The 25,057-nt window shown below is 46.5% G+C and overlaps 1 protein-coding gene across 1 annotated transcript in view; it reads right to left on the reverse strand.

The window, feature by feature from the left end:
• Positions 1-17,803: 17,803 nt before the first annotated feature.
• Positions 17,804-25,057, reverse strand: part of LOC310836915 (glutamate receptor 3) — a 210,259-nt gene continuing 203,005 nt past the window's right edge. Inside the window, exons 15-16 of the mRNA XM_083722848.1 lie at positions 24,070-24,334; positions 17,804-20,647 (exon numbers count right to left, since the gene is read on the reverse strand). Coding sequence (XP_083578974.1) covers positions 24,089-24,334 — 246 coding nt within the window. The 3' untranslated portion in view covers positions 17,804-20,647; positions 24,070-24,088. The remainder of the gene's footprint in view (positions 20,648-24,069; positions 24,335-25,057) is intronic.

Below are 25,057 nucleotides of genomic sequence, written 5' to 3' on the forward strand. Positions count from 1 at the left end.
GAGCAGGGAGATAAGAGGGGAGAGAAGGGGGTGTTAGGTATCATCCATAAATAAGTTTCAAAGCGAGTTCCCTTCTTTTGGCTGAGATGGATCTAAAGGGTGGTCTCAGTTTAGACCATTGAAGGCAGAGCTGAGTGATGAGAAGTTTGTGGACAGCAAGCTGGGCAGCTGGGAGACAGAATCATGCCTGATTTCTGTTGGAATCCAAGGCTGCGGCTTTGGGAGAAGCAAAACGCTCTTGGGGTGTTAATGCTGTGAACCTCTCCATTGTAGGCTCAGTTTGTATATACAGTGGTACCTCTGGATACGAACGGGATCCATTCCGGAACCCCGTTCGCATTCATAAGCGAATGCAACCTGCGCATGAGCATGCACGGGTCACGATTTGCCGGCTCCGTGCATGCGCGTGACGTCATTTTGAACGTCTGCGCATGCATGAGTAGCGAAACCTGGAAGTAATGTGTTCCGTTACTCTGGGTTGCCGCGGAGCACAACCCAAAAGCGCTCAACCTGAAGCAACTTCAACCCGAGGCATGACTGTATGTATAATTAAGCCATATATCATGAAAACACTACAGTCTCCACTGCCCCTCATTCCAAGGAAACCAAACCCTGGGTGACTGCCTGGAACCTCTGGAATCTCACACCACTTGGAGATTGGGGTGGTATTCAACAACCCAAAGCCCTAAACAGCTTGAAAACTGTTTAAAAATGCTTAAAAGAGCACCTCTTCCAGCACCAAGCATCTCAGGCCCTACAAAGAGCAGGAAATACCTTATTATGGTGCCACTGCTGTCTGCTGCCTAGCTGGTGTTGACATAACCTTCTCAAGCTTTTGATGGTTGAAAAATACTTTTCTTGGCAACCTCAGACCCTCCAAGTGTCCCTATTTTCCAGGCACGTCCCTGATTTAGAGAAGCAGTCCCAGTTTCTGAATTGATCCCAGAATGTCCCACTTTTCCTTAGGGTGTCCTGATTTTCATCAAATAAATGTTGGAGGATATGGAGTTATCTGACTCCTGAGCCATCTGAAGGCAATCCTGTGCAGGGAAGTTTTTTAAAAACATGCTTAATGTTTTATTCTGTTTTTAAATATATTGGAAGCTGCCTGGTGTGGCTCGGGCAACCCATTAAGATGTGTGGGGTATAAATAGTAGAATTAACATTATGGAATGGGATGTCCCTATTTTCATCAGAGAAATGTTGGAGGGTGTGCAACCTTGAAAGCATTAGCTCTGAGGGGATGTCTTTTCAGCTACGAAACAGAAGTATGATCTGGCCTGCCTGGCAGGTTTGACTTGTGAGAAAATGTGAGCCCATTAAATAGGTCCCATTAAACCTATTCTAATCAGCCCTGAATCTTTTTAGGATAAGAGGTGTAGCTCAGTGCCAGAGCATCTGCACTGCATGTAGAAGTTCAGATTCAGGTTCAATCATCAGACTCTTCAGATAGTGCTGGGAGAGAGACACCTGCCTGAAACTCTGAAGAGCAGCTGCCAGTCAGTGTCAACAGTTGCAGACTTCGGGCTTTCAAATTTCAGAGATGCCCTGTGCAATGCCAAAAATTGGTGCCTCCCCCACCTCTTGCCTTGCATTCTGAGTTGTGGCACCCCCTGTGGTGCCCTTTCAGCTCTGTGCTCAGTGTGGGTGAACCACTCACACTCTCCTAAATCCACCTCTGGTCTGACTCTGTATAATTCAGCTTCCTCTGTTCCTTTCTATCTGGGTTTCAGACTCCTTTGCACATGTGATGTATTTGCAAGAATTGGTTTGTATGTGTTTCGGGTTTTGTTGTTGTTGTTTCCTTTATAAATCCAAGCCAGAACCTGTACAGATCATGAATTGCTATTTGGTTGGTCATTCAGTTCCAATGCCAGTATTTTGTACCAGCCTTAACTGGCCACTAAACGTCAGTATTGCTCCAAATTAATACATCTTCCACAAAGCTTAGTAAATTAAAACGTTTCTAAATTTGAAGGACTGATACTGAGCAGGTTGCAACTAACGGAACTTGCTCCCAGATTTTAACCTAGTGCTTTCTTTGCTCCTTTATTTTATTCTGAAAGTCTGGAATTTCCTTAAATCTATGTATCTATAATATTGCATTGACTTGTAATAGCATAGTTCTTGCTTGCTTGCTTGCTTGGTTCCAACTCATTTTTTTATTTATCATTTGTAAAGCACCTAAAATGTACTGGAGGTTAAAAACAAAAACAGAAAGCCCTCTTCTGTCAACCGCCTTGAGACCTGCAGGTATAGGGAGGTATACATATTTAATAAATAATAATACCGTTGTGGCTCGAATATAAACCACAGCACCTTTAAAATTGGAGGGGGGAAGAACCCCCCCCCCGAAACAAGCCACTCTATTGCTCACAGCTCCTGGCTGCATAATGGAGGGGGGGCGTGCTGTGCTGCCCCTGGCCTTTCTCCTCCCTCCCTCCCTCGGGGGATAGGACGGGGAAACTGCTCGCGGGGTGGGCACTGCTTTGCCCCGCTCCTGGCTGCATACTGTAAAGTCGCGAATATAAGCCACACTTTAACTTTTCACGGCCGGAATTTGGTGAGAAAGTGAGGCTTATATTCAGCCTATACGGTAATAATTCTGGAAGGCTTTCAATCTTTCAAGAGAAGAAGGGATGGAGAACACTCACACGCCAATTAGGAAAACTACAAAAGCAATTCTCATAACGACGGATGTTAATTGAAACAGTTCAAGAAGGAGTGAGTGTGGGTGGGCGTGTCTTTCACCAGACCCTGTTCAGCAGCCTTCTTCCCACCTCCCTCTCTGATGCAGCCAGGTGGAATAGCTGCTACAGTAATTAATAATGGCCGAGGCAGTGGGAGCTAAACCGCAACGAATGAACTGACTGGGTGGGACCGATCACCCGACTTTTCTCTTTGATATTGAAGCCGACTTTTGCCTTTGATACTGAAGCCAGGTGCAGTGGCTATTCCATTTTCCTGTTAAGAATCAATCAAAGCAGCTAATCAATAGACAAAATAGCCATGGCATCAAACCAATATCTAAAGGAACACTGTGACAATTTAAAAAAAAGAGCTGTAACTTGCAAATAAATAAACAAAATAAACCAGGCAGCTGCCTCAGTAGGCTGTTATATGGTATAATTGTAGAATCAACTATCATGCATTCCTAATACATTTTTGAAACGATCTTTTTAGACAGCTAGAAGACCTTCCTTGGGATCACATTCCAGAATTGTGATGCCACTACAGAAAAGACCCTTCCTTATGCCCACCATCAGTTTCTTGGCAGAGAGACATGGAGCAGTGCCGCTGATGTTGACCTCAGCACTGGGTAGGGTTATATGGAACGAAGGTACCTTTGGGTATCTTTCCTATTACTGTCTAGTCTGACAGGCAGCATTGTATAGGGTTGGGCAGAGAAGGGAGCACCTTCCACATGATTCCTTTTAGCTGGGGATTGCAGGGCTTGAACCTGGGACCTTGTGCATACAAATCATATCCTGTATGATGGGTTCTGTGAACCATCCCCTCATGGGAGGAAGTGGCTCATAAAGATATCCTGGTCCTGGACCATTTATGCTCTGCCTCAGTAGACTGAAATGCCCATAGTTTCAAGGCAGACTTTGCTGTCTTCCTGATAAAGGTAAAGGGACCCCTGACCACTAGGTCCAGTTGTGGCCGACTCTGGGGTTGCGGCACTCATCTCGCTTTATTGGCCGAGGGAGCCGGCATACAGCTTTTGGGTCATGTGGCCAGCATGCAGTGGCGTAGCGTGGGGGGTGGGGGGGGCCGGCCGCACGGGGCGCAACATCTGGGGGTTAGGGAAATCCACGGGTTAGGGGGAGCAAATCCACGGGTTAGGGGGCGCAAATCCATGAGTTAGGGGGCGCAAATTACTTGCCTTGCCCCGGGTGCTGATAACCCACGCTACGCCACTGCCAGCATGACTAAGCCGCTTCTGGCGAACCAGAGCAGCGCACGGAAATGCCGTTTACCTTCCCGCTGGAGGTAAACCTATTTATCTACTTGCACTTTTAGGTGCTTTCAAACTTCTAGGTTGGCAGGAGCTGGGACCGAGCAACGGGAGCTCACCCCGTCGAGGGGATTCGAACCACCGACCTTCTGATCGGCAAGTCCTAGGCTCTGTGGTTTAACCCACAGCGCCACCCACGTCCCTTGTCTTCCTGATACTTACTTCTATATTCCCAAGGTGCTTGCGGGGGTGTGGGTAGACCCCCCACAAAAGTAGCCTGGAGGGCTGCTTTTGGTCTCTGGGCCTGGGGTTCTCCACACTTGTTGTAAAGTAACCCAATGTCCTCAAGTCTGCTGGAGCAAATGCTGAAACATTCAGCTACTAGTCCAGTTGAATTCAGGCAATAGAATAGGAGTCACTTCCTTGCCCAAGTTTCCTAAGCTTAATGGTTTCCTTCCAAGACATGGACAATAAAATTTAGTGGCCCATCCTGATTGAGATATGTTGCCTGCAAGGATGAGACCCTTCTTGTGCTTTTTATCTTCAAGAACTTAATGTGCTCAAGCACCATCAGTGTGTTCCCTCCACATTGCAGAATCCATAACTGTGTCTATTAAAACATGCGGACTCTCTCAATATGGTTTGTGGCCTTCACAGAATCATCTGGTTGGTCACTGTGGGAGACAGAATGGTGTAGTGATCAGGTACTTGGGCTGATTCAGAATGACTCTTCTTACCTTTCACCTTTCTGGGTCTTCATTCTACAGTTTCAAATGCCTGTATAGTCTATACCTCCCTCCCTGCCTCCCTCCCTCCCTCCCTCCCTCCCTCCCTCCCCATACTCTAACATTTTAATATTCTATCGTTTTATCTCTCCAACGTTCAGTTCTTTATAACATTTAGTCCTAGCATCTGAACTTTTATTGGTTTTTATCATATTATTTTACTCATTATGTTTTACCTCCATTTTTATGGTACTGCTTTGTTGTTTTTATGTTGTGCTTTTGTACAGTGGTGGAGGAACCCTCTCTGGCACCTGAGGCAGGATACCAAAGGGCGGGGAGAACCAACCGGTGGCACACGCGTGAGCTCCATATGGACTGCCGCTCGTGCGCAATCAATACAGGCATCTGTAAGGGCTGCCGCTTGCACGGCGACCGTACGGGCTGCGCATGTGCGGCATCCCGTATTGGGTGTGCATGTGTGGCATCCTGTATGGAGTGTGCATGTGCGACATCCTGTATGGAGTGTGCATGTGCGGCATCCTGTATGGACTGCGCATGTGCGGCATCCCGTATGGAGTGTGCATGTGCGACATCCCATATGGAGTGTGCATGTGCGGCATCCCGTATGGTCTGCGCATGTGCGGCATCCCATATGGGGTGTGCATGTGCTGCATCCCGTATGGTTTGTGCATGTGCGGCATCCCGTACGGACTGTGCATGTGCGTCATCCCATACGGACTGTGCATGTGTGGCATCCCGTATGGGTTGCGCATGTGCGGCATCCCGTACGGACTGTGCATGTGCGGCATCCCATACGGACTGTGCATGTGCGGCATCCCGTATGGGTTGCGCATGTGCGGCATCCTGTATGGACTGCGCATGTGTGGCATCCTGTATGGACTGTGCATGTGTGACATCCTGTATCGCGTGTGCATGTGTGGCATCCTGTACGGGGTGTGCATGTGCAGCATCCCGTACAGACTGTGCATGTGCGGCATCCCATACGGACTGTGCATGTGCGTCATCCCATACGGACTGTGCATGTGCGGCATCCCGTACGGACTGTGCATGTGCGGCATCCCGTACGGACTGTGCATGTGCGGCATCCTGTATGGACGGCGCATGTGTGGCATCCTGTATGGAGTGCGTATGTGCTGCATCCTGTATGGACTGCGCATGTGCGGCATCCCGTATGGGGTGTGCATGTGTGGCATACCGTATGGAGTGTACATGTGTGGCATCCTGTATGGGGTGTGCATGTGCAGCATCCCGTACAGACTGTGCATGTGCGGCATCCCGTATGGGGTGTGCATGTGCAGCATCCCGTATGGGGTGTGCATGTGTGGCATCCTGTATGGACTGCGCATGTGTGGCATCCTGTATGGAGTGTGTATGTGCTGCATCCTGTATGGACTGCGCATGTGCGGCATCCCGTATGGGGTGTGCATGTGTGGCATACCGTATGGAGTGTACATGTGTGTCATCCTGTATGGAGTGCGCATATGCGGCATCCCGTATTGGGTGTGCATGTGCGGCATCCTGTACGGACTGCGCATGTGCGGCATCCTGTACGGACTGCACATGTGCGTCATCCTGTACGGAGTGTGCATGTGCTGCATCCCGTACGGACTGTGCATGTGCAGCATCCCGTACGGACTGTGCATGTGCGGCATCCCGTATGGGGTGCGCATGTGCTGCATCCTGTATGGACTGCGCATGTGCGGCATCCTGTATGGGGTGTGCATGTGTGGCATACCGTATGGAGTGTGCATGTGCGGCATCCTGTGTGGAGTGTGCATGTGCGGCATCCTGTATGGACTGCGCATGTGCGGCATCCCGTATGGAGTGTGCATGTGCGACATCCCATATGGAGTGTGCATGTGCTGCATCCCATATGGTTTGTGCATATGCGGCATCCCATATGGGGTGTGCATGTGCTGCATTCCTTATGGTTTGTGCATATGCGGCATCCCATATGGGGTGTGCATGTGCTGCATTCCTTATGGTTTGTGCATATGCGGCATCCCATATGGGGTGTGCATGTGCTGCATTCCTTATGGTTTGTGCATGTGCGGCATCCCATACGGACTGCGCATGTGTGGCATCGTGTATGGAGTGTGCATGTGCTGCATCCCGTACGGACTGTGCATGTGTGGCATCGTGTATGGAGTGTGCATGAGCTGCATCCCGAACGGACTGTGCATGTGCAGCATCCCGTACAGACTGTGCATGTGCAGCATCCCGTATGGGGTGTGCATGTGCTGCATCCTGTATGGACTGCGCATGTGTGACATCCTGTATCGCGTGTGCATGTGTGGCATCCTGTATTGAGTGTGCATGTGCGTCATCTGGTATGGAGTGCGCATGTGTGTCATCCTGTATGGAATGCGCATATGCTGCATCCCGTATTGGGTGTGCATGTGTGTCATCCCATACGGAGTGTGCATGTGCGGCATCCCGTACGGACTGTGCATGTGCGGCATCCTGTACGGACTGTGCATGTGCGGCATCCCGTATGGGTTGTGCATGTGCGGCATCCTGTATGGACTGCGCATGTGTGGCATCCTGTATGGAGTGTGTATGTGCTGCATCCTGTATGGACTGCGCATGTGCGGCATCCCGTATGGGGTGTGCATGTGTGGCATACCGTATGGAGTGTACATGTGTGGCATCCTGTATGGGGTGTGCATGTGCAGCATCCCGTACAGACTGTGCATGTGCGGCATCCCGTATGGGGTGTGCATGTGCGGCATCCCGTATGGGGTGTGCATGTGTGGCATCCTGTATGGACTGCACATGTGTTGCATCCTGTATGGAGTGTGCACATGCAGCATCCCGTACAGACTGCGCATGTGTGGCATCCCGTATGGGGTGTGCATTTGCTGCATCCTGTATGGACTGTGCATGTGTGACATCCTGTATCGCGTGTGCATGTGTGGCATCCTGTATTGAGTGCGCATGTGTGTCATCCTGTATGGAGTGCGCATGTGTGTCATCCTGTATGGAGTGCGCATATGCGGCATTCCGTATTGGGTGTGCATGTGCTGCATCCTGTACGGACTGCACATGTGCGGCATCCTGTACGGACTGCACATGTGCGTCATCCTGTACGGAGTGTGCATGTGCTGCATCCCGTACGGACTGTGCATGTGCAGCATCCCGTACGCACTGTGCATGTGCGGCATCCCGTATGGGGTGTGCATGTGCTGCATCCTGTATGGACTGCGCATGTGCGGCATCCCGTATGGGGTGTGCATGTGTGGCATACCGTATGGAGTGTGCATGTGCGGCATCCTGTATGGAGTGCGCATGTGCGGCATCCTGTATGGACTGCGCATGTGCGGCATCCCGTATGGACTGCGCATGTGCGACATCGCATATGGAGTGTGCATGTGCGGCATCCTGTATGGTCTGCGCATGTGCGGCATCCCATATGGGGTGTGCATGTGCTGCATCCCGTATGGTTTGTGCATATGTGGCATCCCATATGGGTTGTGCATGTGCTGCATTCCTTATGGTTTGTGCATGTGCGGCATCCCATACGGACTGCGCATGTGTGGCATCGTGTATGGAGTGTGCATGTGCTGCATCCCGTACGGACTGTGCATGTGCAGCATCCCGTACAGACTGTGCATGTGCGGCATCCCATATGGGGTGTGCATGTGCTGCATCCTGTATGGACTGCGCATGTGTGACATCCTGTATCGCGTGTGCATGTGTGGCATCCTGTATTGAGTGTGCATGTGCGTCATCTGGTATGGAGTGCGCATGTGTGTCATCCTGTATGGAGTGTGCATGTGCGGCATCCCGTATTGGGTGTGCATGTGCGTCATCCCATACGGACTGTGCATGTGCGGCATCCCGTATGGGTTGTGCATGTGCGGCATCCTGTATGGAGTGTGTATGTGCTGCATCCTGTATGGACTGCGCATGTGCGGCATCCCGTATGGGTTGTGCATGTGCGGCATCCTGTATGGACTGCGCATGTGTGGCATCCCGTATGGGGTGTGCATGTGTGCCATCCCGTATGGGGTGTGCATGTGTGCCATCCTGTATGGACTGCACATGTGTTGCATCCTGTATGGAGTGTGCACATGCAGCATCCCGTACAGACTGCGCATGTGTGGCATCCCGTATGGGGTGTGCATGTGCTGCATCCTGTATGGACTGTGCATGTGTGACATCCTGTATCGCGTGTGCATGTGTGGCATCCTGTATTGAGTACGCATGTGTGTCATCCCGTATGGAGTGCGCATGTGTGTCATCCTGTATGGAGTGCGCATATGCGGCATCCCGTATTGGGTGTGCATGTGCTGCATCCTGTACGGACTGCGCATGTGCGGCATCCTGTACGGACTGCACATGTGCGTCATCCTGTACGGAGTGTGCATGTGCAGCATCCCGTATGGGGTGTGCATGTGTGGCATCCTGTATGGACTGTGCATGTGCGGCATCCCGTATGGGGTGTGCATGTGCTGCATCCTGTATGGACTGCGCATGTGCGGCATCCCGTATGGGGTGTGCATGTGTGGTATATCGTATGGAGTGTACATGTGTGGCATCCTGTATGGAGTGTGCATGTGCTGCATCCCGTATGGACTGCGCATGTGCGGCATCCCGTATGGACTGCGCATGTGCGGCATCCCGTATTGGGTGTGCATGTGCGTCATCCTGTATGGAGTGTGCATGTGCGTCATCCCGTATTGGGTGTGCTTGTGCGTCATCCTGTATGGAGTGTGCATGTGCGGCATCCCGTATTGGGTGTGCATGTGTGTCATCCTGTATGGAGTGCGCATGTGCGGCATCCCGTATTGGGTGTGCATGTCCATCATCCTGTATGGAGTGTGCATGTGCAGCATCCCGTATTGGGTGTGCATGTGCGTCATCCTGTATGGAGTGTGCATGTGCGTCATCCCATACGTACTGTGCATGTGCGGCATCCCGTACGGACTGTGCATGTGCGGCATCCCGTATGGACTGCGCATGTGCGGCATCCTGTATGGACTGCGCATGTGTGGCATCCTGTATGGAGTGTGTATGTGCTGCATCCTGTATGGAGTGCACACGCTTGGCAGCCTGTATGGACGCCGCATGAGTGGCGCCCATACTGACTGCGCACGCCCTTGGCTGCTCTACAGCTGTGGAGAGGCAGAGTGGCAACCGGGGTGGCCCGCCCCCTCTGCCCCCCACTTCATACGCCCCTGCTTTTGTATAGCACTTAGAGATATTACAACATTGGTTGGAATTGTCTTTAAATGAATAACTAAATAAATCTCCCAAACATCACTGGGCTATCTCTGTGGTTTTTTCTTAAAGCCCTGCTGCTGCTGCTACTACTACTACTACTACTACTACTACTACTACTACTACTACACACACACAATTTAAATACTATTGTAATCTGAAACAACCTTATTTGGTATTTTGATAACACCAATGAATAAGAAATCCTCTACGATAACAAAAGATTTTAAGCTTAATAGCTTACTTCCAATACTTGTTTGTGTTCTACAGATTGCAAAAGAGCATAGATTTCAAACCAAGATTCACTGAGGAATGTTGCAATTTCATTACAACGCTCAGAAACAACTATTATTCTGTTGCCTTTCATTTCTGCTTATTTCTAGCAGTTAAGCTTATCAGACTTTGCAATGAAAGAGACAATTTGCACACCAGAGGGCTATGATCCCATTTGATTTATTTTCAAAGTAGCAGATTCCAAAATATTTTCCAAGATCGTTTGAGCTTGTGCTTCTGTGAACCTTTTTGGCTTTCTTAGAGAAAGTTGCTAGTCTTGATTGAAAGGGCAGTCAAAATGAGAGAGGGAGTGGAGGAAATGTTAGATCCAATATTGTTGTTTATTTTTTTTGCGGTGGGTGGGGGGGAGAAGACAGAGTGTCCAATATGCACTGCCTAGGGGGGGCACTGATTTGCATCAACCTTTCACATACTAATTAGGAGGTGCACATTTAGGAATAATCACAGCAACTGAAACAGAAATACATAGTGAGGAAGATCAAGACCTGGTGACCTGTTGAATTCCTGCTGAATTCACTGTCCAGGTGCTGACCATTGACGGACAGCTTCAAGTCCCTGATCTCTTTTCATACGCTTGTTTAACTCTGAACATGACTTGGACAGCCCTTCTGCAAGACGACTTCTTTGAACGGACAGCTCTCGGCTGACAGTCTTTCAAACAGAGAACTGTACTCTGTGCAGTAGTACTTATGTCCTCTCTTGGATGGGGCTATGTAGCATGTGGGGGGTGGGAGATGACAGAGAAAGAATACAGTTCCATAATACAACAGGCAGGGTAAAAGCAACATTAGAAAATGGCCCAGGAGTGCTAGCATTGTATTAATACACAATAATATCCCATGCCTGAATGCACTGTAAGTTTATAGTGCAGATACTGTATGCTCCTTTAAGTAATAATGTGTGCTGCTTCTTTCTAATATGCTAGAGCCTCAGTTCTTTAGGAAAGCACCCCCAAGTGCAATGAGGGCAACCTGAGGCATCCATGCTCCCGCACCTCTTTGGTGCAGCTCAATTTAAATGCGCCAATTTCCTAGCTTCTTGTAGCACACAGCAGCTTGCAGCTGGAATAGCTGTGCAAAGGGCTGCTTGCACAGCAAGGGCTTTATTTATTAGTCTGTCATTACAGTTTCTTTCACACTTCTATAACTCTCACAGTGAGAAACGTCCAACAAATTAACAGCCCAGTTCTCAGTGCCATGCTGGTAATTTTGACATGTGCTTCGTTGGTTAGAATATCAATCACCAGCATGCGGTTGGTTCTGCTTGCCAGTTTCCACCATATTTCGCACCGAGCCTGGAAATAAAGGAAGGCAAGCATGTTCTGCTTTGAAGGATGGGGGTATGGTGGTGGTGGTGGTGGTGGGAGGAAACAACAACACACCTGCCTGGGTCTGATTAAATTTTGAGCATGAAATGAAGTTGCTAACAAGGAATATAATATTGTCACTTAACATGCATCTCTGTGTGTGCATATTGTGTGGGAGGTTCAGTACATAAATAGATTCATCTCGCTGCGTTGAGCTGAATGTAGCTAGGTGACAAATTTCAGAAATAACCTTGCATCTAGGATTTGTCTTCTCTTACGACAGGGCTTACCAAACACTCTACTGTAAGGCTGCAATTATTTGGTCCCTGGGAGGCTGTCTGATGGCCTGCAGCAGTGGCAGGGCACCTCTGGCCCAGGGGCCAACCTTGGCCTGCCAGGGGTCTAATTTGACCCACAAGGCCCTTTCCCTCAAACCTTGCCCACCTCTCAATCAGCTAACATCACTCTAATCGGCAGGTGAGCTTAGCTGATGGGCATGGTGTGGGCTTCCACATCGGTTGCACCCGCCTGTTCCCGACAGGGAATTTGGGTGTGCACAATCGAAGCAGCATGATTTAATCACCTGCTTATCAACAGGTTAAATCCAGCTCAGATCCCTGGAGAGAGCAGGATTAAACTCTCTGCTCATCACCTGATAGTGAGTCATCAGGTGATTGAGTGGTACATGGTCCTGCACACCTGTCAAAGGTGGTCGGGGAGGGATATAGCCCACCCGGTCAAGAAGATTCCCCACCCCTGGGCTATAGGCTACATTGGATTTGGTGTTTTTTTCAGACAGAGAACTCCAACCTCAGCAAGGCTGATACTGGGTCACTCCTTCTTCACTGCTGCAGAAACTTTTGTGATGTTGCGGTCCATCTGATGTTGGCTCTCCAGTGTCCATAGAAGGATTGAATCTGAAGGGTCAGGTATCTTTGCTGTCCACCATCACATCCCCAAAGCTAGGATAATTTTAGATGTGCATAGGAAACTGCCTATGGACATCTAGCTCAGTGTTATTTACACTGAATGGCAGCAAAATATCCAGGATTTCAGACGGGAAATCTTTCCCAGCCCTACATGGGATGTTGGGGATGATGGCCTCTGAGCCATTCCATTCTTCCATTCTAGATCAGCTCAGGAGCTGGAGTGGCTCTCTCCCTTGTATTTCTTCCTCTATTTGTGCTTAATGAAAGGGAAATGCTTTTTTATTAAAAAAGCAAAAAACAAAACAAAACAAGAAACAGGAGTGCTCTTCTACACTCATTTCCACACCTTTTCCTTATGATCACAACCTTAGGGAACTTTGTATGTCAACCTGTCCACCCAAAGAGTCTCTGTGTATCTCCCGGGAGAACCACTTGGATTTTCAGAGATGAAAACTAGGGTGTTTTCATATAATCCTTTTTTTTTAACATCAACACACATGCATCCATAATCTGACCACTGAGCTGTAACCTTCTCCAGCTTCTTAGCCAGATCAACTGCTACCTCTGATCTTTTTTCCCTTCTGGATATGCTGGAGATTCAAGTGGAACCTTATGCACACAAAGTGTGTGCTCTGTTGCTGCGCTTGGACTTCCCTAGAGTGGTCCTGCCTCACTCTGCCTGCTGTGCTTATGTACTCTGCAAAAGCCAGTCTTCCACAGATTTAAAAACACCAAGGCTCTTCATTCTTGATATAGTAAGGAAAGAATAATTATCCCAAAATAAATGACCAGCAGCTCAAATATAACCTGGTAGTTGCCGTGTACATGTGAAGTGGTCTGCTGGTCACAGCAAGGTACCTTAGTGTTGGGGCCTCATGTTTGAGAGGGGCCATAGATCAGTCTACTTTTCTTATAGAAGGTCCCCAAATCCTTCCTCAGCAGGTCAAGATGGGGCAAGGAAAGATAACCTGCCTGGAACCCTGGAGAGCTGCTGCCATACAGTGTGGACATTACTGAGCAAGATAGCCCAATGGTCTGACTTAGTAGACAGCAGCCTCCTATGTTTGCAACAGGGGATAAAGACACTGTCTAGAAACTCTAGAGAAGCAGCTTTATACGAGTTGGGGCATTTGCGTGGACAGGCGGAGTCCTCAGATCCCGCGCGGTCCCCCCGTCATGTGGGATAACGACTCAAGACAACGTGCTATGGGATTAAATTGGCCACAACTTTATTAAATTTCAAATGTGGGTAGACCTTGGCTCAGGCATTGGGCGTTCTCCCTCCCCAGTCCCCAGCCGGGGACCTAGGGAGCATCAGGGTTATCCAGTGTGTGTGTGTGGGGGGGATGGGCCGGCTCTGGAGAACATATGTTCAAGCAGAGATAGCCGCCCCCATAACACCGCCGCCGCAGGGGAGAGCAATGACGACCTTTTGGCGTACGGTCAAAGCCTCCCTTCATAAACCCCTTTAACGGGGAACCCTGGTATCGCCGCTGCAAAGAGGAAGATGGACTAAAGGATTCCGCCCAAGGCCTGATACCGCCAAAGTTGTGACGTTTTGCTACGGGAAAGGCAAAACCTGCCAATGCAGGGAAATTCTTTCTGACCCTTTAACAGCGACCTTAACGTAGCAGCACCCGCATACCTGTGAAGAAAAGTTAACCTGCAAAACCTGTGAGGAAAAATTAACCTGCAACATAAGACATTAACTGAGGGTGGGTAGGATGGGAGAAGCTCTGGAGCCAAGTGAGGATTCCCAGGTAAGATCCTCCCTCCTTTGTGTGGGCAGGTAATCCCTCCCCTACCTGGCCTGGTCTCCTTGGCAACTCTTCCCCCAGGTGGGATTGGACAACTGACTGAGGTAGGCGGAGACCTCCAGGTATCCCACCTGAGGGAAGGCAAAACCAAGCCTATGCTGTTGGAGCCGCTCCAGATCTAGGGGCTGCAGGCGTCCACGCAAAGGGCGCCCCCCGTTTTAAGCGGGGAGCGGTCATTGTGGCCCTCCAGTTGTTGTTACGACTCCACCTCCCATCACCCCTGACCAATGCCTATGTAGGCTGGGTCTGATGGAAGCTGGAGTCAAACAACATCTAGAGCACCACAGGATTCACAATCTTTAGGGAAAAGAATGAGAGTGCCCGCAAACTCACACTGACCATTTCACCAGGGCATCCCTACAAGACAAATGTTTGGATAAGTGATAAACGGTGATTTACAGGGGCTAGAAAACAGGAACTGTTGGTCTCTTCCAAAGAGGATCAGTTGGAACACATGCAGGGCCATGAGGTAAGTTGAGGTGTCCACCTCAGGCAGCAGGATACCCAGGGGCAGCAGATCCTCAAGTCAGTCCTTTATTCCCCTGTTGTTCCCAATGCAGATCTTCATTCATCCCTTCTTCCCTGGCAGGGAGGGGACGTGCTGTTTTGCGATCTGCCTCAGGTGGCAAAATGTGTTGGACCAGCCCTGAACACATGCAAAAACCCTGCAGTGTCCACAGAGGACGGGCCTTAATGTGGGTTCTGACCAGGCTTCTTACTGTCTTAGTGTTACCACATAATCTGAATGGTGGTTTGTGTTCTAAAGCCCACCTATCTGTGTTCCTAAGTGCCTACCTGCCATTGCACATTGTTGACAGGGATGACTGGTGCCCATATGGTCTGGTAAAGCAGAAGGCAAGGAGCACAACAGTAGATGGAGTCAGAGCCAATGGCAACCCGATCCAACTGGTCCTGGTTTTGGCCCCATCCTCTTCCCTTCTGAGTTCTACAACCCCAACACCAAGGAGGAAGCTGCCAACAGTACTGGTTGTAAGCAGAGAGGTAGGCAGGTGGTGAGACTGGCTGAGTGCAGAGGTTGGTGGGGCAGTGCCCCATTTGAATTAATGAACCAGTCCACGCTGGTTGTAGGCATACAGGGTGTGGGAGTCAGATGAGCAAGAGATGAGCAAGGGACCTTTCAAAAAAGTGCACTTGTCCTTACTTATCTTCTCCTGAAGAGGATAAGCTGCCAAGGAAATGCAGGGTTCTACAGAAAACAGTTTGAAAACCAGAGGCTTGTATAAACTAGAGGAAACAAAACCCTCTGGTGTGTAAGTCCACCATGTCACATACTCCCAAGAGCTTGGATAAACAAGGAGGCATATAAGTGTTCCCGCCACAAAATCCTTTTGTCTTTTTGCACTTCGGAGGGAATCTTATCTGTTTCTGCCTCTAAAGGCTTTCCAGCAGGAATGTTGAGGAACCTTTTTGTTCCCCACCCCAGGGGCCGCATTCCTTCTGACCAACCTTCTGGGGGCCATATCACAATGGCAGGTGGAGCCAGGGGCAAATGCGGGCACTGCAACAAATGCAAACATTCTTTTCGTTTAGTTCAGTTCATTCGTTTTCTTCAGTACTGCTCACTACTGCCCCTTTCTAGTCTCCACCAAGGCAAGCAAAAGTCATGGCACACACATCCCATCCAGCCCCAAATGCTCAAGGAGCATGTGAAGCAAGGCCAGTGGGGGGCATGGCCTGGGGACAAGGGGTGTGGCCTAGAGTTTATAAGGCCAGCTAGAATGTGGCCTTCAGCCTGAGGTTTCCTACCTCTGGTTTTTGATGTCTCCCAAAAGGGCAGCAACTTTGTGGTGTTCAGCTGGCCAAAAGGGAGGACCATTGTTAGTGGTGAAGAAGAAAGGAAATCTAGCATGGCTAAGTGCTTTGATTCTGCATATAATGTAATTTATGGGTTCTCCTCCTCCTCCTCCTCCTCCTCCTTCTTCATTACTGGCTGGCAGGCCCATCTCCCTGCTTCCCACATTGGGTGCTTGCTTGTAGTTGTGCTTAGCCCATTATGTGCCAGCAGGTTGTTTTTTTCTCCAGGTGAAATTTATGGGAACTGAATTCCGGCATCTCTCATGTGGGCAACATTGAACAAGCATGAGTTCCGGCACCTCTTTTTCTAGAAAAATAGCACTGTGTGCCAGATCCCTGGATTTTGTACAACCTGTGGGCTCTCTGTATACCATAGGTTCTCCTTAACCCTTGCTCTGTTGGGTTTTCCACATCACATCTTACCTGCTGCTAATTCCGCTCACCACCCATTGGTCCCACTGCAAGACTCCTTGCAGGACTATGGGTCAAGGCAAACTTCCCTACAGTCCTTGTAGAAATGACCATACTGCGGGTTAAATATGTTGTAGATACGAGCTGTTTATTTAAGTGGGATAGTTTATGTGACCAAGCCTGGTGACAGGCAGGGGCATTCTGATGTGGGGGGCACCCTGGGTGCCATTCCAAGGGTGTGTGTGACAAAATGCTGCCCCCCATCAGCGGCACCCCCCGTGACATGTGACATGCCCCCAGGATGTGCACCATGCCCCCTGGAACGAGTGCCGGTCCAGGTACTGGAGCAGGTTGCTTCACCTCTGGTGACAGGGGGTCAGCATGATCAGGCATCTGTAGATGGTCTTCACCCTAGAAGTGGTCTGTCTGACAAGAACCCCTTTGGATCTGCTGCAGTGAGGAGATAGATACATTGAGGATGGGGCGCCATAGACGGTGTCATGCCTAAGAAGCCATCTGAAATCTGGAACCAACAGTGTATGGGATTCTATAGGTCTGATTCCAGCTCATCCCAGCCCATAAGCATACCTTCCCCCTGCATCTTGGTTGGAGAACCGCATTGCTAAATTCACAGAAAAGCAGATTTCCAAGGACAGCTGTGTTTTGGTTGGCGTCTTGTTTCAGAAAGTGCAGATTAGGTAAGTGTACCTTCAAATGTGAGCTGAATTCAAATATCTCCCTCATCCCTAATTAGAAGATGCCATGTAAAATTTCCCATAATGCCCCTAATGAAGTAGCAATCTGGAGAATTGTGGGGATTTCTTAAATGGTGGCTCAAAGACCCTGCCACCTAATACAGGAGACAGAGAGTAGGTATCTTTGCTGATGAGCCCTGATGGTTGCCTACAGTTGTCAGGTGATTGTGTGGATGGTTATTTTGTCATTTCAACACAACTAATTCCTTTTGATAAAAACTGTATTTAGTGAACCTGTGAGCAATTGCTGATATGGTTTTATTTTGGAAATTCGAAGTACACCCCCAGGTTTTTCTGTATAGATGAGGCCTAGAACCTTGTTCTTCCTTTCTTTTTTAAGGGTTCTTAAGAATGGTGGATTTGACCAAACTGCGGGAGGCAGTGGAAGACAGAAGTGCCTGGAGTGCTCTGGTCCATGGGGGCCACGAAGAGTCGGACACAAGTAAACAACTAAGCAACAACAACAACAAGAATGGTGGAAACTATTGCAGTTGCTTGGGTGTAAGTTGCTAGGAATATCCATGAAACAGGCTACTGAGCCAAGTGTTTGCTTTAGGCAAAAGTTCAGAATCAGTTTTTTTTAATTTTGTTTTCTTTACAATTTTATTTACAAAATGTATTAAAACTCTTTGTACAATGCCTCATTCAAATGAGGCATAGGAATTTATGCCCACACATGCAGTTTTACACTTTTGACAGCCATGAGTTTCGCTTGGCAGGGTTTTTTTTTTCTTCTTCTGTTCACTGAAGTGCAATTTTAACAACCGAATAAAGAAATAACCTAAAAAAGATTTGTTGTTGTTTTTAAAAACAAAAGGGAAAAAATAAAAATAAAAAATTCTCAACTGGCTACTGCTGAACTTCCCCAGCTTGAAGTTAGTAGCAGGTTTTTTTTAAGCAATTGACATTTTTTAATTATTTAAACATGCATGTTTTTAAAAATAACAACCCTTTTACCAAACCCTTCACTAGTGTGAAGTCTCCACTCTGAAAAATTATTTTCATTTGACAAACATACATTTCTTTTTATACAGCATCTAAGAAAATGTCTATTTTTTTTCCTTTTTTAAAACTTAAATACAACATTTTGCACAGCTTTGCATTTCCTTTTGCTGGAACATTATAGCATTCAGAAATTGAGAATCACAGTTTCATGAAAAAGTACAGCTTCTTTTTGCTTAATACCTCTGTAAAAACATGAGCAGCAGCTTATTCTATGGGAGAATTTTCTCTGATGATTTTTTTTTATGTTACATTTGTGAAAACGTATCCCCCCCAAGTCCTATAGTATATCCCTTGATTTAATGAACTATCAAATATATCATCAGTGACCTTTATATGCCTTGTTCTAATGAGCTATCAAATATATTCAGTGACCTCTTTCAAACATTTTTTCCTTTTTTGATTTTAAAGAAAAAATATATTATTCATAATATTTCTTAAAATTTTGTTTAATATCCAGTATGTTATCAGTGAAATGAAACCCTTGCTGAACTACCAGTTGCACATATTGTCATAATTAGAGGTAATTAGTATGTAGATGACTCCTTTAACTTGTATTTTGTCTATCTGGTAAATGACAATGGGTTTTTTGTGGTTTTTTTTTTTTGTTTAAAGATGCAGCTTATGAACATATGATGCTGCTTCATAATGAGTCAGACCATTGGCCCACCTTGGGAAGGATGTCTACTCTAAGGAGCAAAAACCTCCCCAAGATTCCAGACTCAGAGGTCTTCCTTCACCCTGTTACCTGAGGTCTTTTACATTTAGAGATTCCAGGAATTGGACCTGGTATCTTCTCTAACTCCAGCCACATGCTCTGCCCCTGAGCTCTTCCAATGTTGTCGACTTCTGCTAGACTCTATGGTGGAGCACATCCTACATCTGAAAAAGCTGTAAGGCAATAAATGCAGTCCGTATCTTAAGCTGTATATACTGGAATGCGTTATATCTGTTAGGAAAACTGAAGATGAACCCTAAGTATCTTTCAGAAAGGAAAGAAAAAAAGTAGCCATGAAATTATGATTGGCAGCAGCTGAGAATATAATAACTACCAGCAATAGTAATGCTAGAGCATTTTGTTACGAGTCGGACCAGCTGGTCTCTTTTGAGGTACCATCCTGTGTTATGTTTTTAATTTTAGTTTTTTACAAAGCGAGGCTGATCCATGAAGCATCGTCTGAGCACAGTGCTAGTTTTTTTCTTTTAAAAAAATTATTATCATCATTATCATCATTATTATTATCCTAACTATTACAAAAGGAAAAGGAAAAAGAAAAGAAAAGATGGAGATTCTGAAACTGCGTTATGGGGGACAATTGTATTCTTCAGTCCTCTCACTTATAATCATATGATATTAAATGCTGAATGGAGAAGGGACAACGGTGCCAGCAATAAACATCCAAAAGATATATCGCACAGAAACGTGAAATGTGGCAGGAAATGGAATGGAATGAATTCTTCTCAAAACTAGTGATGCTATTTATTTTTGTTTTAATAATAAAAATAAGAATGCACTTGCAGATGATAGAGGACATGGGTGCATTTCTAGCCTGTCCTCTTGTGTTTTCCTTCTTGAAAACTTTCCTTTGTAAGATACACCAGGTCCTTCCTTGACAAATTGATGCATGAGCCTCCATGATGTTTTATTTCGATTGGTTGACACACCTCCTCCCCCCTCCATATATTTTCATCATTTTTGTTTTGTTTTGTTTGTATGTTACATTCACTTGTTGGAGCAGATATATGCATTTTCTTAAAATGTGAGGCAGGATCTAGAGCGGAAATGGCAAAAGAGGATCCTTACCATCACAAAGGAAGGAACAAAGCAACACATTGTGACAGGAAATCACAGAGTTAGGTTAACAGGCTGCCCTAAGAATATAAGCAGTGGTATTCTGAGGCATAATATTAAGAACAGCTTAATATTTTGATAAAAGGGGGCACTTGAAAACCTTTTGTCTCTTTTCAAAAGAATTAACGTCCATATATACTGTGCAGTGGTATCAAAGAATGGCTTCTGTTGAACTTTTGTTAAAATTATTTTTACAAGAATACTTTTCTCTCTTTCTCTTTCCGTGTATGAGAATATCATCTTCTTATCAATCTGTGTTCTTCTTGTAGTAGTAGTAGTTGTTGTTGTTTTGTTTTGTTTTCAAGCAAAGCAAGACTATTTTTTTGATGGTTTGCATTGTTTTTGAGTCTTAAGAATTTCCTGTAAGGCACTGAAGGAAAAAATAAAATTCCTATGAAGAGTTCATTGCACCATCGTCAATAATGTGTCAGACCCGACATCTGGGAGGGAGTAAAATTGGCTCAGGTGGTCAGGATCACTGAAGTTGCTGGGATCTTGGTAGCTCCTTCCTTTGCATGCCATCATAAGTGCGGGATCTGCAATGAGAATGCAACTATCTCAGCTGTGTCCCATGAGAGGGAGGTTATCACGAAGGCATAGGTGAAAACCAGGGACGAGGGAAGAAATGATCTGAACATTAGTTACTCAAGCATTATACTGAAAAATACATAGCACCACAAAATCCAACTAAACAGAGGACTTGTTCACACATTACACTGAACACAGGTGCAAGCTGTCTCTACACATGAACAAGTGTTTGAGTGAAAGAATGTACACTTGCTGATGAGTACAGCTCAACTCTTGAACACACAGGGACACAGACTGTACACTTGCTGAATGCTACATGTGAATAACTGTAAAGGTAGTCAAGTTACCACAGGCTTCACTTGAGTCAACAGTGTGATGCAGCAGCCAAAAAAACCTAATGCTATTCTAGGCTGCAGCAAAAGTACAGTGTCCAGATGAAGGGAAGTAATAGTACCATTCTATTCTGCCTTGGTCAGACCACACGTGGAATACTGTGTCCAATTCTGGGCACCACAATTTAAGAAGGATGTTGACAAGCAGGAATGTGTGCAGAGGAGGGCAGCCAAGATGATCAAGGGTCTGGAAACTAAGCCTTACGAGGAGCGCTTGAAGGAGCTGACTATGTTTAGCATGGAAAATAGGAGACTGAGAGGAGAGATGATAGCCATCTTCAAATATCTAAAAGGCTGTTACATGGGAGATGGAGCAAGCTTGTTTTCTCCTGTTCTGGAGCCTTGGTCCTGAACCAATGGCTTTAATCAACAAATAGGGAAATTCCAACTCATTATCAGGAAGAACTTTGACAGTAAGAACTGCTCAATAGTGGAACAGACCCCCTGGGGTGGACTCTCCTTCTTTGGAGGTTTTTAAGCAAAGGTTAGATAGCCATCTGATCATGAGTTGCATGATCAAGTTGAAATTCCTGCATTGCACAGGGTTGGACTACATGATCCTCAGGATCCCTTCCAACTGTACAATTCTATGATTCTAAGTGTGTATACAGGTACACAAATAATGAACTCATGGAATGTAGCATGTGAATCCCATATATGTAGCTGTCTTCAAGGTTTGCAGATGAGTTTGCAAAGTGGATTTAAGGAACATAGGAAGCTGCCTGACTCTGAATCAGGCCATTAATCCATCTATATTTGTATTGCTTATACTAATAGGCAATAGCTCTCCAGGGTTTCAAACAAGGGCCTCTCCCAGTTCTATCTGAAGATGCCAGAGTGACCTTGGGACTTTCTGCATGCAAAACAGATGTCCTACTACTGAGCATAACTCATAGCCTATTACTCTCATGGCCGACTCTGGGGTTCCGGTGCTCATCTCGCTTTATTGGCCGAGGGAGCCAGCGTACAGCTTCTGGGTCATGTGGTCAGCATGACTAAGCCACTTCTGGCAAACCAGAGCAGCGCATAGAAACGCCTTTTACCTTCCCGCTGGAGCGGTACCTATTTATCTACTTGCACTTTGATGTGCTTTCGAACTGCTAGGTTGGCATGAGCAAGAACCGAGCAACGGGAGCTCACCCCGTCACAGGGATTCGAACCACCAACCTTCTGATTGGCGAGTCCTAGGCTCTGTGGTTTAACCCACAGCACCACCCGCTTTACTGATATGCTAATTAACCTTTCTTTGAAATTATCAAGGCTGTATCTACTTATTTGGAGTAATAACCTCAGCTCCAAGTAGAATTGCCTTACTGAATTAAGAATTAATGTTATGACCTTTGCCTTCCCGGATGGCCGTTGTGAGAAATTACTTTTGGAACAGCTACAGAGGATGTTGTCATTATATTACCTTGTATATAAATATCTCTGTGGGGAGGGGTGGGGGTGGGGGGATGGGACTGAGTTTAGCCATGGAGGAATTTATGTTACATCAAGTGAGCCTGTTTGCTTTCTGCTATCAGACAAGGAAAATTATATCACCTTGCATTCTTCCTTGCTTGCACTGGCAGAAAATAGAGAGACGAATTTGTAGCTGAATTCTGAATGCCATTTTATCTATGCTATGACTTATAGCTAGAGAAATGATGATTGCTAATGCTATAGCACATTACTGTGACCTTTCAAATGCAGTAGAGATAGGAGTTAGGGCTTATCCACTTCTTGCCCCACTCATTCCAGGCAATGGTCCACAAATGGTTTTCTGCAGATTGTTGTTTGCTCTGATTCAGCTTTTGAAAGTGTGTTTTTACAGGGAGCAAAGCTCTGGAGCCAAAAAGAAAGAAAGAAACAAGGGTGCTCGAATACAGAGCTTTAAAGTGTTGGACTGTGCCAGGAGACCATGAAGGAAGGGTTAGTGTGGGTAAGCCCTTAATCATTGTTAGAAAGCAATAAATGGGAATTCTGCCCTTGTCTTCACCAGGAGATTCCCTACTCCTACTCCCATGTACATACACACCTGTCATTCACCCTTGCTGCTTATACAAATCACATAATTGTAGAAAATCAGTGTGTTCCCCCCCCACCCCCACCCCACCCCCACAGCTTTGGCAGCAGGGGAGACACCTCAAGAATGCACTTACCTGAAGTCACCACAGTTCCCTTTAATAAATGAAAGGGGAAAAGATCATAAGAAAGTCAGGAAAGAATAATCAATGATGTCCATCTCTATGTGTAAGGCTGGAGGGCATGATGATATCCTGGCAAGACCAGTGCCAAAGTTCCAGTGAGGATAAATGAGGCGGCTGCTTCAGGAGGCAAATTTAAGGGCCCCTCTTAAGGGCAAACAAATTCAATTTATTGTTTATTATGATTTTTTAATGACACGTGATCTTGTTTTATATTTGTGTGTGTTTCATATTTGTGTGTGTGTGTGATTTGTAAAATTAATTTTTGGTGCACTAAGGTGATTGTTGGAGGCTGCAATGTTAATGCATCCAGTCACGGCAGCTAATAAATATGGGATATTTTTCCATTGAGTATGCACTGGTGTGTGTGCTGTTTTTATTTAGATTATTTCTCTCAAGTGGTGGCAAGTCTTGGGTGAGCCCTAGAAGCTGCCATTCAAAGTGTCCTGGCATCATAGTGAAAATCCAGGATGGCAAATGGTGTAAGAATTAATCCAATAATTGTTTGGGAATTAAAGGTGGGGAAGCTGCCTTATACGGAGTCGGAATGTTGACCAATCTCACTTGGTATGTCTCTCAGTGGCCTCTTAGGATTTCAGACATGGTTCTTTCCCAGCCAGAGGGCCCGAGACAAACCTAGGACTTCCTGCATGTGAATCAGGTGCTCTGCCAATCAACTACTACTGCCGTTCCCATGGCATTGCTAGAACACACGTTGGAAAGGCATCAACTGTGTTGTGTCCCATTTCTGATGTGCATAATCCTGAGATGTTACTCCACGTTGGGGAACACAACACCAACAACACATCACCACAGGGAACACCAAAAACATAAACCAGTTGATTTGCTTACTGGACCTTTAGCCGTACCACTAGATCTTAACACTTTCTGTTCCATACACGTTGTAGCCTTCTCTGTACGTAGCATAATTCTGGGTATTGGGTGCAGGAGCAGGCTTAAAGTTTTGTGTGTTCTTTGTAAGTTTCATTCGTTTGGACTCGGCCCGTGACTTGTAACAGAACTCTATCAAGGCCACCGTCATGGCAAGGCCGAGACCTCCGACAAGAATATAGAAAACCCCAGCAACATTGCTCAGGCTCAGAGCGCTTGTCTTGTCCTAAGAAAAATGAACCAGTTGGTTAGTTTTGCAGCAGGAAGGAAAGAGACAGAAGGACAACATCTTTCTAGAGGTGTCTAGCTTTGAAGGCCTAAATGTGTATTTAGACAACTCACTCTCTCACTATTTTGCAGCTTAGAACTCTTTGTACCCAAATCTTTACATCAATTTCAGAGGTAACCAGCTGAACCAAAACACTCTTGCCAGATTCATCTCACAAATAATGTCCCATGACATGAAAGGGCTTAAGGCAGGAACACCCAGGAAATAATGTTTTATCTCCCCCTACTTGATACTAACTATACAGTATCTGGTAACAATATGGATAGTTCCCTAACCAGTGGTATTCACTTTGTAGCTGACTACACACAGCTTCATGGTGAATATCACTGTGCTAACCTGACCCTTTCTATTGATCTTTTAAACATTTCCCCCTCTGGAGCGGGGCAGAACATAGCACGGTGAATTCAGAAAAAAACTGCTTTTTCATTTAAAAAAAAGTTAAAGGAAGGCCTTTAATTCTGTTGATATTGGAGAATGTAGAGGAAAAGAATCACTTTTTTTGCTGTTTCAATATCTGGTAGCAACAGTTGCTATGTTTGATGAAGCTGGTCAGTTACTTTCAGGCTGAGCTAAATAACCCTACGCTCTCACTTGAGTTTCTGGGATTGAACAAACAAACAAAACTCCCAGCTTAAAATATTAATCAATCTATACTGTCTA

Source organism: Podarcis gaigeae (assembly GCF_964106915.1).
Source record: "Podarcis gaigeae genome assembly, chromosome: Z".
NCBI lineage: Eukaryota > Metazoa > Chordata > Lepidosauria > Squamata > Lacertidae > Podarcis > Podarcis gaigeae.